The 15161-nt window shown below is 40.9% G+C and overlaps 1 protein-coding gene across 1 annotated transcript; it reads right to left on the reverse strand.

Annotated features, from left to right (window-relative positions):
• Positions 1-41: 41 nt before the first annotated feature.
• Positions 42-15131, reverse strand: vps41 (VPS41 subunit of HOPS complex). The gene is made up of 28 exons (XM_034572859.1): positions 14910-15131; positions 14494-14532; positions 11231-11338; positions 9728-9805; positions 8488-8562; positions 7428-7490; positions 6835-6900; positions 5237-5356; positions 5002-5148; positions 4841-4907; positions 4463-4560; positions 3998-4127; positions 3748-3863; positions 3533-3651; positions 3320-3401; positions 3042-3134; positions 2801-2928; positions 2548-2692; positions 2387-2428; positions 2255-2305; positions 2015-2152; positions 1864-1918; positions 1641-1781; positions 1400-1536; positions 902-1001; positions 767-811; positions 600-679; positions 42-386 (listed from the first exon to the last, which is right to left on the reverse strand). The coding sequence occupies exons 1-28, from the start codon at positions 14925-14927 to the stop codon at positions 306-308; spliced, it is 2562 nt and encodes an 853-aa protein (XP_034428750.1). The 5' UTR covers positions 14928-15131; the 3' UTR covers positions 42-305.
• Positions 15132-15161: the final 30 nt, after the last annotated feature.

The raw sequence follows: 15161 nt of genomic DNA on the forward strand, positions 1-15161 counted from the left end.
AGTTATAGTGAAACAAACATAATCACCAGACACAAACCAGACAGTTTTTATGGGATTTTATTTTTCAGATGTTGCAGACTTTTCAATCACCAAATCACATTAGTGAAGCAGAACAAGTGCGGCACTTTACAGGTGTTAGTTTTAAATATACAGAGACAATCTGATATAACTGTTTAGCATTTTTGCAAGTGTACAGTTCAGTGGCTGAGGGGAAAGTGATATTTATTGATCAAGACAGAGAAGGCAAAGCAACAGGGGGCAAGATTAAAGTGTCAATAATAACACTGGGAGTGCATAAATCCTCATTACTTTTTCATCTCAAGTATTCCACTTCCTGGCCCCCGCTTCTTCGCACTGCAGATGTTACAAAACTGGACGCCATGAATCTGAAACGGCAAGAGGAAGAAGATACAGTTCAAGTCTCAAGACATCCGAGTGATATTTGAGCTTCTCAAGAAGTGTTTTCAGGCAAAGGAGCAAGTGACTCGGACGTTTGCGTTCTTACATACAGCCCCTTCGCAAACTTTCAAGGAAAATATCCAGAGTTCAGTGAGTATGTGACAGTAGCTTCAGATAAAACAGTGAGACAGTCCACTTACTGTTCCTGGTGTTGGTAAACATTCTTTGTGAAACATGTGTCTGCAGTGAAACACCACCACGTTGAAGGGTTTGGCCATGTCTGAAATACAAGTGTGAAGCATGAATAAGCAACAAATAGCTTTAACTCCATTTAAATACTTTAGATTCAGCAACGTAAACCACGTACCGGATGGTAATATAGTAGCGTGACATGATTCACAAATGTTCTCCTCTGAAAAAAGAAAAACCAGAAGCATCAGATTTATGAGACGAGTTCAAAACGATTTTAATCTCCATTACTTCTGATGAAACATCCACCCACCATCGACCCTGACTCCTCTCATCTGCGTTCTGTGCATCTTCTGCAGCAGCGAGAGCGAGTCGGCCACAAGGATCTTCTTACAACCTTCTCTCAGCATAATCTGGGAAACACAAACACAAACAAAGGCTGGTTAATAAACAAAACAACAAGAGTCTAACAGTTGTTTCTTTCTATTTTCTTGACTGGCTCAAAACATATTTTTGATATATTTCATTGGCGCAGTTATTATTCTTTAAAACTTTATTTTCTTTTGTATTTGTTATTCTTCAACTGAGCAGAAAATAAACACAAAGGTCAGTAATCTAATCTACTAAGTATTTATTGCTACTGTTTATATTTCATTGATAACACATAATTAATTTGTAGTGTGAATTAATATACTAATGCAAGCCTCCACTGCTTCTTTCAGTACCTGTGATTAAAACTGGTTTAATTTTTGCAGGATAAGGATTAGAAGTGAAAACAAATGTAAGTCGATCTTTGATAAACATGTCTCACCTGAAGATTGTAGTCCTGAAGGATTTTCACTAGTGAATCTCTGAGGTTAGGGATCTCCATGCCCTCCTTTATGCGATGGATGAGTAGGATGGGATCCACATGAGTACCGATGTTATTAAGGAGGCCAGTGATGAAAGCTAGAGAGAAAATAGAACACCGATGTAGATGAAGAAAGACAGAATCAAACAGAAAACTGTAGGAGGATAAGAATAAGTCAGTAAGAGACTGTATCGTATCGTACGTGGTTTGTCAATAGAGTAAGAGATGAGATCCTCCCACAGCTCTGCATCGTCCTGCTCTTTAGCGAAATCTATGGCTTTGTCAACATCCTCCAGCTCCTCCATGATCATCTGCAGAGCGCGTCTGCAGTTCCCCATCCTGCCTGGGAGCAACATGCTCGATTAGTTTCCTTTGAACAAAGCCTTTCAATTTAAGAAATGAAAGGAACACTAATTAAAACTTACTGAGCAGGAAGACGGTCTCTTCTACAAAGTTCCTCTCCTGACAAATCTCAAGAGCCTGAGAGAGAAAGACAGAAAAGAGGAGGAAACGTCATCCATGTGTCGCAGCTTGTAGGAACTTGGATGTGAAATAAGACGAGACAGAGAGTCGTACCTTTTCAAGAGGGCAGTGGGTGCTGTCTCTCAGGAAAGGTAAGAGGTTTGGTCGGTCGTACTCTGCGTACAGGCCAATCTGCCGCTCGTGGTACCTTTGGCCTTTGTGGTGGTCGCGCTTGAATGATTTATGGAGATACTGTGGAGAAAAGATGAGTCAAAAACACTGTTGAATCAGTTTTGAATACAATTTTTAGACTTGATGTGATTATATCTAAAGTTAAAACGTATCTCAACTCACCACATGCAGAAGCTCGGGCCTGTCTGCAAGTTCTTCGACCACCCTGTCTGTCTGTTAGCAGAAAAAAAAAACATTCAGTGTACTTTTCAATTTTATGACAATGTTCCTAAAATGATCAATGGCTGCACTTACTGATATCTTGTCTTCATTGTCAAGGAGCATGTCAACGGCTTTCTGGCCAAAGAAATCCACAAAGAATATTTACACGACTGGAAACAGACCAGCACTTTATACGTCATAGAGAAAGTCAGTAACGAACTAATTTTAAAATGGACGTGTTTTCTGTCTTTTACCTCTTTATCAAAGTCCATGAGAAGTACGATCTTGTCTTCTATGGATGAGAACAGGTTGTGTTTGTGGATCAGCTGGTAAACGTCTTTGTGCCTCAGTCTCAGGTAGATTTCTAAGGCTCTGTCGTACCGCTGGTCGTACGTGTACCTGCAAAAACCAACAAGTCATTATAATTAAAACAAAATGATAATCTTGTGTTTCACTCAGTAGATTCTGTTCAGTTGGTTGAAGGATGCACACGTTGAGGTGACTCACAGTTCAGCCAGTGTGGTGAGCAAGGTGCTGTTGGTGGGATCCCTCTTCAGGTGATCTGTGACGGCCTGAACGATGGCCATGTTGTTGTAAAGCTCTCCGGGCCATTCCCGGATCAGTGTCGCAAAACCCTTCAGAGGACAGACAAGAGAATGACTTAGCGGACATTTGTCATTTATCAACCCATTCATTGATAATACTGGATTTGTCACAGGAGGACACGACTATCAAAAGGACAAAGTACCTCATAATCAGTTCTGAGGAATTCGTGCAGGATCATCTCATAGATGGCTGGTCTGAGACGCAGATCTCCTCTGGGTAGATACTGACTGATGGCCTGAAGGGGGACAGAGGTACAATATTGAAAAGAGACTAATAAAGGATAAAAAAGCTTTCTACTTAGAACTCATAACATAATCATATTGATCATGGTTATATTAACTTTGCTGTATAAATAAAGTTATCACTATTTAGTGTAATAATCAATACATTTATTGAACTTTGACAAAGACCTTAACCTACCTTCAGTTGTCCGATGGTTTTGAACCTATAAACTTCATTTTCCCACAATTCCATGTTTTTCCCAAGAACCTTTTGACACTTTCTACATAAAAACAAAACAAAACTCTGTTAGCAGAGGCCATGCATCTTGCTGTAGGGTCACAAACCTCATCACCATACAACTTATTTAGCATCAACAACTTACAGTTCACCTTCAGAAGATGGAAAACAAACCTCGCAGCAGTGTCGTAGTCTCCTTTCTCAACTAAATGGTTTATGTAAGACATCCCGATTTTCTGAACGTCGTGTCTCTTAATGTTCTTGAAGCTGATCTCCGCAGCCATCAGTGCCTCCTGTCACAGTTCAACCAGTGATAGGACACACAATTAAACTTTGACATTACAGACCATAACCTTTGTGCAACATTCATAAAATTGACCAGGGCAGACCTCATATTTCTTCTTTTCAAGCAGCCAATCGATATGGTCGTCCTGGTCTCGCTCTTTGGCCACAACGATATCTTTGGGACTAATGATGTAGAAGAGCGACTCTCCCTCTGAATGCTCTGTTAATGAAAATACATTTATGTCTCGGCGTGCTGCACGTTTCAGCTGACATTTGATAGTCGATGCATAATGAAATCAGAGCGCAGGAAAAGGCTGTGTGACATTTCTCTCAGGGCAGTTTTCATAGTCTCACCGAGGCGATAGTCTCTGCACTCGTTGTCTTGGAAGTTGCGCACTGTCAGCGCGTCTGAGGAGATCTCCTCACAGCTCTCAGGGAGAGGCTGGATGATGTCGAGACGAGGCCGGGCACGGAACTCCTCATCCTGCACGCACAAACACACTCTTACACACTCTTTATAACGTTCATCTTCGCAGTCTAATGTCAAGTAAAACAACTGTATTATACTGAAATAGCATGGACAGAGAGTGAGAAATGCCCTTTAATACAATGTAATCCAGCACAACAACACGTTTTATTATGAATTTATAACTGAATTTACACATTTCCAACATCGTCCCTAATATTATGAGCCTAATAAAGATTGATTTTGACGAGGGAAACTTATATTGGACTGAATTAGAATGTAGAGGTCTACCTAATAAAGTCAACCCTGAGTGTATTTATATATATATATATATATAAAACAAGTATCATCACCATCTGATCCGAGTTCTCCTTCACAAAGAACAGGGTGACCAGCTGATCTGCCAGAGGTGCCAGGCCACTGATGAAAAACTCGGTTTCGAATGCAGACACTGAAAGAACGAGAGACAGAAAGTGAGAAAACGAGAAAGACAGAGAATCCAATATATTATCATCTTATATAAAGTTGATTTAATCCATTTACAAGACAGAAGAAGAATCACAATTCAATCCTTTTCCAAAAAAAAGGATTTTCTTACTGGCTGTGATATGATGACTTACTGTTATGCTCCATTTCTATTGCTTAAAAATTTCTATTATTTGAATATGATGAAGCACTTTTTAACTCCTGGAATAAAGTTGGTCTAATAAGAGTTCCAGTGTAATTTATACCTATTTCCACATAGCGGCTGGGCAGATCTCTCATCTCAGTGGGATTTCGCTCTTTCACGACACAAATCTGTAGAAATATTAGAAAATCACACTGAAAAATCTGCTACAGTTATAGAGCCTGTAATAATGATTCAGTAAATTAAAGCAGAAACAAAGCAAACCTTGATGGACGTCCCCCAGCCAACAATAAGAGTGGCGTTGTCCTTCCAACACAGGCTGCACGGGTACATATCAGGCCTCAGACTCACGTTATCCCGCAGCACGTTGGTGATGCGCTGTTTCGTGCCGATGTCATAGATTTTAACTCCCTGGGAGAAACCGACAGATGAAACATTAAAATTTCCAGATTCAGCGTTGTACTTTTTAAAATCACGATCATGAGCCATTCACACTCACCACGTTGTTTGCCCAGGCAATGAGGTTGGCTCTCCACTGGATGTTAGTGATGGGTCCTTCCCCTTCATGCAGGAGCGACGTCTTCCAGCGATTCAACCAGTTTCTTTCATAGAGAAGAAGCTTAAAAGGAAGGAATCAGGAAAATATTCAGCTTCACAGTTTTCATTTAAAGGTAACAGCCAGTTAGGAGTGCTGTTGTTGTGTACGGCCTACAGAGGGCAGTAGATGAACAGGGTTTCACTAAGGAGGAGGGCGTCAGTAGCTGGAGCTTCCTTTTATAATTAACTTTAACTGTGAGGAACTTTCTTGCAAATAAAGAAGTAAGACCCGATCTTAATCCTTATATTCAGATCTTAATTCCACTTCAGAGCATCTAGGCACAAGGAAAATAAAGATAAATTGCTCATGAGTGAGAAGGTTTCACATTAGCTTCATATCCAGCGGTGGAGGAAGTCATTTTACAGATTCACATGGTCGACGTCATGAATGATTTCATACATCCTCCTCATTTGAATCCTAATGGTCACGGCTTCTTTAGGATACACACCATTTATTGTAGTCACAGTGGGTGGTGTAAAATAGAGAAATAAGTATTTAAACACAAATTCATTAGGTTTTCACACCTCAGATCTACTTCATCAGCTGCAGTTTAACACTCAGGCCTTGTGGCGTGCATGATGTAGGAGGACAGAGCTCAGCATTTACAATCCCTGCATTGTCCTCGTGATATAAACTGATACAAAAAAAACCCTCTTTAAAAAAAGGAGGCCGAGAGAAGCTTGTAGAATCTCTTTAATTCAGCAGTTGGGCTATGTTAATAAACAGTTTGCTCTACAAAGAGATGATATGACAAAAGAACTGTGGAGACAAAATTGAATTTCCTTTGACAGGATGTGGCTCCCGTTGAGGCTTATTGATTTTCATCACAGGCACCTTGTGGAGGCCTTCACAACTTGGAACTGAGAGGAATCAGCGCCAATTGAAAGAAAATGGCAAAGTAACACTAACAATGGGGTTTCGTGAAAAAAGTTGTTTTTCCTCACCCCTGTTGTATAAATGTCAGTATACTGTATTTATGGTCGGCGGTGCAAATGGTGCTGTATCAGTGCAGTTTATAGTCCAGTAATATCCTGTGGTTATAAGCAGTTGATTTACTTCCAACGGGGAAAAAAGACAAATCTAATGTCTAAAATTCTTTTCCCCTTTTTCGCTGTGACACACTTACCAGAGACAACTTTCAGGAGAGAGATCACTGTACGCGCCCAGAAATCCTAAGACTATGTAGCCTCTTGATAATGACATCTATTTGCTGTGCTTGTGGAGCATTGCCTTTCAAACTCTGTTGAGCGAACAGCACTTTATGAAAATAGGCAGCTCTCCCGAGAGCACTCCAGCAAAGAGACAGAAAAGTAAGAGCCTTTCACACCGGAGAAAGGCCTGCGTATTTCCTGCAGCCGAGCCAAAGTGAGAGAGCTTTGCAGGATTCGGTTTCACCCGGACACAATCATGATGAATTATTGTGGCAGGAATTGGCAAAAAAATAAAAAAAATAAAACGTACGAGAAACTACACAGGTAGAAAATACTACTCAGACGTACCTTGTTGCCTCCAGTGACAAACTGTTTATAGTTCGATCTGGTGAACTGAGGGTGTACAGCTACCACCTAGGAAACAAAACACAAGGGACAGATTAGACCGTCAGGAGAATTTTGATTTTTCTTTATGGTATACTTGTGCAATGCCCATTGTAAACCTGCCTGTTTGGAATTAGACTGTTTGTTTGGTCTGTGGTAATGCAGGTTGCGTCTTTCTTTCTGAAAATGTAAAAGTGACCTGCAGTAATTGAGCTGGGGCAAGTAAAGACCGGCTGCAGCAGTCAGTCCACAGATTGGTGTGATCGACAACGTCACTTACATTGATGAGTCCCAGGGGTTGTTACTACAGTGCACTGGTCGCCAGTCTATTCAAAGTTTATTAATATAGAACCTGTCACTGGTCCAAATTGCTCCAAATTTGACACTGCACTTCCTTGGGCCATTAACGATACACTTGCCAACTGTGAAGCCAATAAAATCAACGTTTTTTGAGATATGTATTCAGCAAAAATACAGAGATTTATGGAATCATTAGACAGAGATAGGTATCACCAACAGTTACGGGCTAATACGTGTACGCTAACAATACAACTTACTTTGATGGGACAGTCGAAGTTCTCGTGGAAGCCCTCTCTTGTATAGAGGCCGAACACTTGAACCTGAAAAGCAGACAACAAAAACGGCAAGCTAAGGTGAATAACTCAAAATCTCTTCTTTAATTGCTGCCTCTGCAACTATCTGAGGCCAGCGGGGGAAACTGTTGTCAGAACAGACTTTGATTGGCTCCTTACTTCTCCGCTGGGTCACCAATTAGTGGACGAGTTGATACTTTGAACCCTGCAGGGTTTAGAAACAGGGGTCCTAATCTTGGACTTGACCAAAGCAAACTCTAATGTACCATTAGAGTACGTGACACCTCCTTTTTCTTTATCCGAGGCCCCAAAAAGAAGATTTTCTTTGAGTATGGGAATAATATAAAACTCAAATCCTATCTGCAATGCACCGATGATTGAGGATTAAGTTAGATTTCAAAGGATTAACAGCCAGGTGAATTGGTTGAGGGCAAACAATTGCTGTAGCATTGATTTTAATTGTCTGCTCCACTTTTTGCGCGACAAGATCTTGTTCTTGCCACCAGCGCTGAAGTGTGCGTGTGCATAGGTGTATGTGTGTGTGTGTGTGTGTAGTGGGTTGATATCAGAGAGCATATCTTGACTGTGAAATCCATGAAGGATGGTGGTAATGATGAGAAGAGACAAGATAACAGCAAGGTGGAGAACATGGAGAGGGTATCCATAGACGGCTGATGGCTGACTGACAGCTCAACGCATCTGAGTGCAATCCTTTCCCCTACTCTTCAAAATTGGTACAAGCTTTTTATAAATTCGTGCATCATGAAAAAAATATGGGTTCATGAGTAGATATGGTGGAGATAAAACTCCAGGTTAATGCTGCGACTGCGAAGGAAGTGGCTTCTAAAAATTCACTAGCAAACACCTCATGTTCCACATCATTAGCATAAAGTTTGACGCTGATAAGGTGAGTTTTTATACAAATCTGGGGGCGAATTATGGAAGATGAAAAACACTGATTGGTGATTCTTTGCTTAGGGGCCCAAGGATCAGTAACCAGCGGTGATGAGCGGAGAGATCTCACCTTCCCGTCCTCGGAGCAGATGCCCACATGCTCTCCACTTTCATCCAGACTGATCTGGTTGATCTTCACTGAACTCTGCAGAGACACAATATCATGGCATCTGTTTTTTTTTTTATTTGCAGAGAGGAAGGCAAACATCTCTGTGGCAGGCTGACATTTTACCCCACTAAATGAAATGCCAGTAAAAGTGAACAGCAAAAAAAAAAAAAGTTGTGCGTGTAATGGATGCACAGTCTCATATTTGTCAATGCACAGAGCATGGTATTAATACTAAGAAGGTTGTGAGTCCCTTTACTGCTGAGGCTTTTATATTTTAGACATGCATGAAACTACAGGGCTCTTTAGATAAAAGGATCAAATGGCATAAATTACAGTAAATGTTACTTAATAACCCTGAAACTCGGTGTAGACGAAAAGTGGAAAAGTTTTCTGAAGCATAGACTGTATATAAAGATGGACGACATGACAGCTCCCCGAGAGTGAGGCCTGGTGGCCTGCTGCAATATAGGTCATAAACACTGCCTCCTCCATGTTAGTACATGGACAAGTTAGGATGTTTTTGTTGTCTGTGATTACAGGTAGTTCTTAACACAATGTTAATTGGTTTTTATTAGTTATTTTTATGTTATAAAAACTGGATGAAACGTCTCGATTGACTGCTGACAGTGACTGGCCACTGGTCAAGTTCATGGTCAAGAACCGTGGCTCCATCTCTCGCTCGCTACCATTGCTAGATGGCGGCGCTCGTTTCCACAATATTTCGGCTTCCTTTCTGAATAGTCCTCCATCTTTATATACAGTCTATGGTTTGATTTCTTAGGCTTATTAAATCCTTGTTTCCTTTTCTCTGAATGCTGACCAATTCATTGTGAAACTAAGCCACAAATCCATCAGCCAGGACTCAGCGGTGCCTCCTCTATTTGGCGAAATGGCTTCCTTGTTTCCTTCAGGATGATTGATAACTGGCAGTGGATTCCTTAGGTGAGTAGCACTTAAAATCAATGTGCTCAGCAGGAACATTACAGTCAGAAGCACGAGTGCAGGTAGAGTAATGTAAAACCCCTCCCTTGTTTTCAGCCAATGATGACTGATTTAGATATGTATGTAAAAGTAAAAGAGTGGCACGAAATCAGATATGCAAAATGATGTCTGGTGAAAAATCTAGCAAATGTATAACTGTGAAATTCTTCTCTTATTTTTTAATCAATCATTAGAACCTAAAGAATATCACCATACTCACAATTTCAAACTTCTGAGTGACATTTCCTTGGATGTCCAGCAGGAAGACCTTTCCAAAATGTGTACCGAGGGCAAGAAACTGGAAAGGGATAAATATAATGTAAATTAAAGCAGGAGACACTTAAAACCAATTCAAGATGTAGGAGAAATCTTGAGCTGATGAAGGCTGCGGAGGAGGATAAAAAATATTTGCTGGAGCTGGAGCGACATGAGCCGAGTGGGGATTGGGAGGGCTTGGAGGCAAAACTGTGAAATTGCAGGGGGTGGAAAAGCCCTATTTATTAAAGCAGACAGTGTGAAATGGCATTTTTTCTTCAAATTAAAATGCTTAAACATAATAAATGCACTGTACATCTGACTTCTTCCCATGCAATGCAATCACTCCTCTGCTCTGCACAGTGCCATTATTTCTACTGAGCAGCAACTGGTTTCTGTGTTTTGTGCTTCAGCAGAAGTGTGTGTGCGTGCAAATGTGTGTGTACGTGTGTGTACGTGTGTGTCCACTGGGACAAAAAAATTATAGAAACTGGGGGCTTTTGGCATTAGATTAAGTGTGTGTTCTTCCACCCCAGCCCCTGCCCCAATGCCCTCCTCCTAATCCCCCTCCCTTCTCGACCAGCATGTGGATGTGCAGCGAGCCCACCATGCTTCAGTGCAGTCTATAATGAAATGCTTATATTTACAGGCACAGCTGAGCATGTCAGACAGAGCCCCTGCAATCTCCCCAAATAAAATAACCAAAAATAAATAAATAAAGGGTTCAACCTTGTGAGGCGGAGCGACTTTTAAAAGGGATTTATCAGAATGGAATTGTTCAAATGAAATTCCGATTCAGACACTGAAAATATGAGGCAACATAAGGCAATCTGCACTGTCGGTGGCTTAAAGGATGTGCGGCGTTTGCTGGTGGGGGGGGGGGGGGGTGGCGGGGGCTGGTGTGACCACACAGGTAGCGGGACGACAGAGGGTACACAAGCGCAGCATTCCCAGGAAGAAAGACAGTCAGATCACATTTAGACTCTCAGCAGAGCAATGTCTCTCACTGTGGCACGGTTGCTGTTTTGAGGTTATAAAACAGGGGGGACCAAATCCGCAAAGTAAAAATAAATGAATGAAAATCAATATTGGTTAATAAAACATCAGGTGAGGAGGAGACATAACTGTGTATGACTGTTGCACTGCTCAGACGTGCATGTGTGCTGCCGGTGCCACGACGATTAACCATCTCGCTCAGAGTGGCCCTCTTAAAAAGATCAGCGTTCAACAGTGGGAATAAAAAGAAGAAAAGACAACAGTGCCTGGTGTGTTTTGATGTACCTCCCCGAGAGGAAAAACAGGGGAAGGTGAGAAAAGAATGGGCTGCCTTCACAGATCCCACAGAGGGGATGAAAACCAACTGTGAAGAGGACATCTCTCAAATGGGCACATAAACAACATATTTCCTCTTAAAGTGGATGGACTTGAAACTGAAATGACCTTGCGGGTGGTGAATTATAACCCCTACCTTGTCGTGGACGGTCATACAGCTGGCTGCATCCTTTTGGAGGATTTCGGTCACCCCATTGGAGAGCCTCTCATACTTCAGCTTGGGCTCCTCCTCGCTGTCCTCCTCCTGTTTGAGAAAGTAGACTCCTCAGATGGGCTCTCACTGTATCATTTTCTTAAAGGTATTCATTACAGCAACAACAGTGTCCTCTCACAAAGGTTACGGCTCACAATGCTTTTTGAAAGCCGCAGACAGAAACCCCCCCTGAAAGAGACAAAATGTCCACTTCAACTTATTTAAGTATTGAGCTCTGTGATGGAGGTGACATGACTTCAGATGTTTCCTATAGAACTTTTATAGTTATCCTGAGTTAGTGGTGCGATAGAGTGATGTGGGTCCATGTTTAGTTTCGTTTGAATGAGAACGCACAAAGTATGATATTATTTTTGTAAAATTGTTTTCTACGTTGTTTTTTCGTATCTGCAAAAACAATAAATCGACCACGTTCTAAATATAACTTTTTTCTTTCCGCAAGAAAACTTCACGGGGCAACTTAAACTCCATCATCAAAACAAACATGTTTATATGCTGAAGCAAAACAGTCAAAACAGAGCACAGGAAAGTAATAATACAATTATTATTATATGCAAAATCACACTAAATTATTTGAAATTACTTAATGTTCAATGCAATGAATTGTGTTCCTCTGTACATTATAAAAAGAAGAGCATCAAATCTTAATCTATCACTGATTTTAGCTCTACATCCCTTTACAGACACACACACACATTTTGCTTATACATCCATAATGTCTACGATCAGTGCTGCAGCCTCCGTGAAACAAAGATTCTTCACCCAAAGAGATCAATCCTACATGAATGCTGACCTCTTCAAATATATTCATATCGAATGTGGGTTTAAAATTTTCCATCACCTTGCGTGGAATGCAGTACAAAGTAATTTTCATATTTTCCATGAAACAATTCATCTCCAGTGAAATACAGGAATCTGGTCCTTTCATAAAACAAACTTAAGCTTTTCTCCACTGTTACACTGTTTCCAGCGTGAGCCAACATTTGCGGCCAGTCACAGCCTGAATATTACTCATAATTCAGTTTATAACCAATGCTGCACAGTCTGTGGCTGCCCAGAGGGTGCATCAACTCAAAACATTGTCTGCCATTATGTGCTACTGGGTGAGAGGTGGGGGGACAATAGCGTGGAAAAAATGTTATTTTCAAAAACAATCCTTTCCCACTCAACAACGCCATATCTAGGCTATTTCCTGTGTATTCTGCTTGTGAGATTTCTGATGCGAGGGCATTGTCACGGGTTTCAAAGGCGTATCAAACAACAAAGACAAACTTCATCCCCTGAGAGAAACTACCAATTTTCAAACTTTTGCCATCTCTCTTGTAGCTCTGTCTTTTGTTTTGTCAACTACGGACTTTGTGTTGTTACCATATTTGCCATATTCTTTGCCTATTGGCATTCATGATGCGAAAGGCTGAACCAAGCCATCCATCAACATCAAGGATAACATTCTGCTTTCAAATACACACGAATACACAGAGCCCACTAGTCAGAGACTTACGTTCGGGATGAGAAAGGGGCATGTTCCCTTCATTATTAAGAAAATAATGTATCATGCTGTCATGCACTGGTGACAAGGTGGTTGATAAATTAAAGGATGACCTGAATAAATGAGTGGACGAATAAAACCGATGCAAGTATGAGATTCAAGGGTCACTGGCTGGTTTGATTTGATGTCAATCACATGCTTTTTTTATAGTCACCCGATTTCAACCCTAATAGGAGATTTTAGAGAAATGTCTTATAAGTCGGTCAAATTTACTGACCAATGTTGTCCATCAGGAATATATCGGTTTGTCAATGAAGTGGGACTAATAAAAAAGATTATCTTGTATAATTTCTGGAACATAATGTCGAAAAGTAATTAATAAATTGTGAAAAGACATTAATACATTAATCTCAAACAAAGACAGAAAAGCAAAAACACAGAGAATCATATCCACTACATGAATATGGTTATGTGACAGTTTTTTAAATCATCTGATTAGAATTGGTCAGGTGTTTAATTCCTGACCAATGATTTTCCCATCTCTATTATTTCCTAATGTAAATCAGATTATTTTGTTTCAGGGTTGCAGTGAGGAAGAAAATGGGCCATATGTCTGTTACTATAGTATTGGTCAAGTGTCATTTGCTGTGTAGTTTGATTCACTGTACTCCAAAGTTAAACCCTGTATGGTTCAGTGGTTCTAAGATTAGGCATTGAAATACAACACAGCAAAAACCCTCAACACTTGGCTTCTTGCTGTATTAGTTTATTACAGTCTGGATAATAAGCAAAGTTAGGGAAGAGCATCCCTCTGACTCTCAAGAGCCAAAAATGACACAAATCATCATCCTGCTCATTTCTTCTGTGAGGAGCAGAGTGTAGTGACAGAGGTCGTCATTGTTTCCATCTAGTAAGACAGACCAGGTAACAGCAGCACCAGTAAGAAGAACACTACAGTATACTGCAGTATTTCTGAGTATACATTCCTCTGTTTGCAGCCACTCAGAGGACAAACACAATCCCCAAATCCCTGGTGCTTGTTTCTCTGTGAGTGTTTGTGTCCTTCAGAACAGAACACATTGTGCACAGACAGAAAACAGGGTGTAGAATATCTTTTTTTATTTACAGGCCTGGAATTTTATTTATTTTTTACTTTTCACTCACCCTTAACTGTTTTGTTTGGTGCGGTGCAAGCGTCCGCTGCAGCCTGTCCCTGATATTCCATTCTACTCTCTGCTTCCTATAAAGACAAACTCCTCTTCCTGCCAGGCTGATGTGTAAAGCTATATTTTATTTAGCCTACTTGTGGATCTCAGAAGCGCCAGCGTACTGAAACATTTCCAAAGCTCAGTCATAATATTGATGGATCTGGGGGGCTATCTGTAATTTATGAGTGTTTGACACCTCTCAAAAACTGACAAAGACCCTTGCGGGATTGAGCTGGGTTGATAAAAGCTGGCTGTGTATTACAGGCCTTTCAGCAGGCAGTGGGCTTTATTTGAGTTCAAACATCATCCATGCTTGACAGAACTATTCACACCCCCTGACATCCAGAATATGTTGCCGTTGATGCATTTTTACATCGACATACTGGTGCAACTGCATGACATTTAAGGGTGCAATATTTCATGACTCCAAAAGAACTTCTTCTTCTTTTTGCAGGACACAGACAGGGAAACACAAACTGATCATTTCTTACCTCAGACTCATCTGTGAACTCCTCACTTGGTTTTCCGCCCTGAATTAAGACACACATTTGAATTAACTTTAAACAATTAAACACCTGGCATTATTAATCAAGTTTTAACAGACGTCACAGTTGTGTTACACTTGGAAGTCGGTACATTTGAATTCGACTTTAAACCCAAACAAATGGAGTGAAGATGAGGCTGTGCTACTCATCTTTATGGAGAATACAGACATCACCTTGAATCAAAGCCATAATAACAAGCGAGTCTGTGCTTCACACGCGATATGAACGATTGAACTGTTAGAAAAGAGGCTGAATAAAACAACCGAGCAGCTGACACATCTCACAACTGGTCATTCTCATTCATTTTTGCAGCAATTGGGGTATCAACATTTAGCATGCTAACGCTAGCATGCTGCTCTTACCTCCTCCACTTCCGCCATTGTTTTTTTTAATCAAGAAGCGTCTTATCCGATGGGAAAGCGTTAAATATCTCCGTGCGCGTGTGTAAAGTGCATGTTGGGTGTCCGTTATAAAGTAATTAGCTTCACTTCATGTTGAAAACATCCAATAAACAACAAAGCGAGGTTTGTTGTCGGAGCCTGCTCGCTGTCACAGGTTCAATCACGTGACTGCAGCAACGCCGCGAGGCATTGTGGGTGTTGGAGTCCTTCCCG

This window comes from Hippoglossus hippoglossus, chromosome 20, assembly GCF_009819705.1.
Source record: "Hippoglossus hippoglossus isolate fHipHip1 chromosome 20, fHipHip1.pri, whole genome shotgun sequence".
NCBI lineage: Eukaryota > Metazoa > Chordata > Actinopteri > Pleuronectiformes > Pleuronectidae > Hippoglossus > Hippoglossus hippoglossus.

What these genes read in the sequence shown, in the direction of transcription:
- vps41 (XM_034572859.1), bottom strand. An exon ending in AGGAGAACTCGGATCAGATG is followed by an intron (nt 4,128 to 4,462) that starts GTGATGATACTT and finishes TTGTGCGTGCAG; the next exon opens with GATGAGGAGTTCCGTGCCCG. An exon ending in CGCTACTATATTACCATCCG is followed by an intron (nt 680 to 766) that starts GTACGTGGTTTA and finishes CTTGTATTTCAG; the next exon opens with ACATGGCCAAACCCTTCAAC.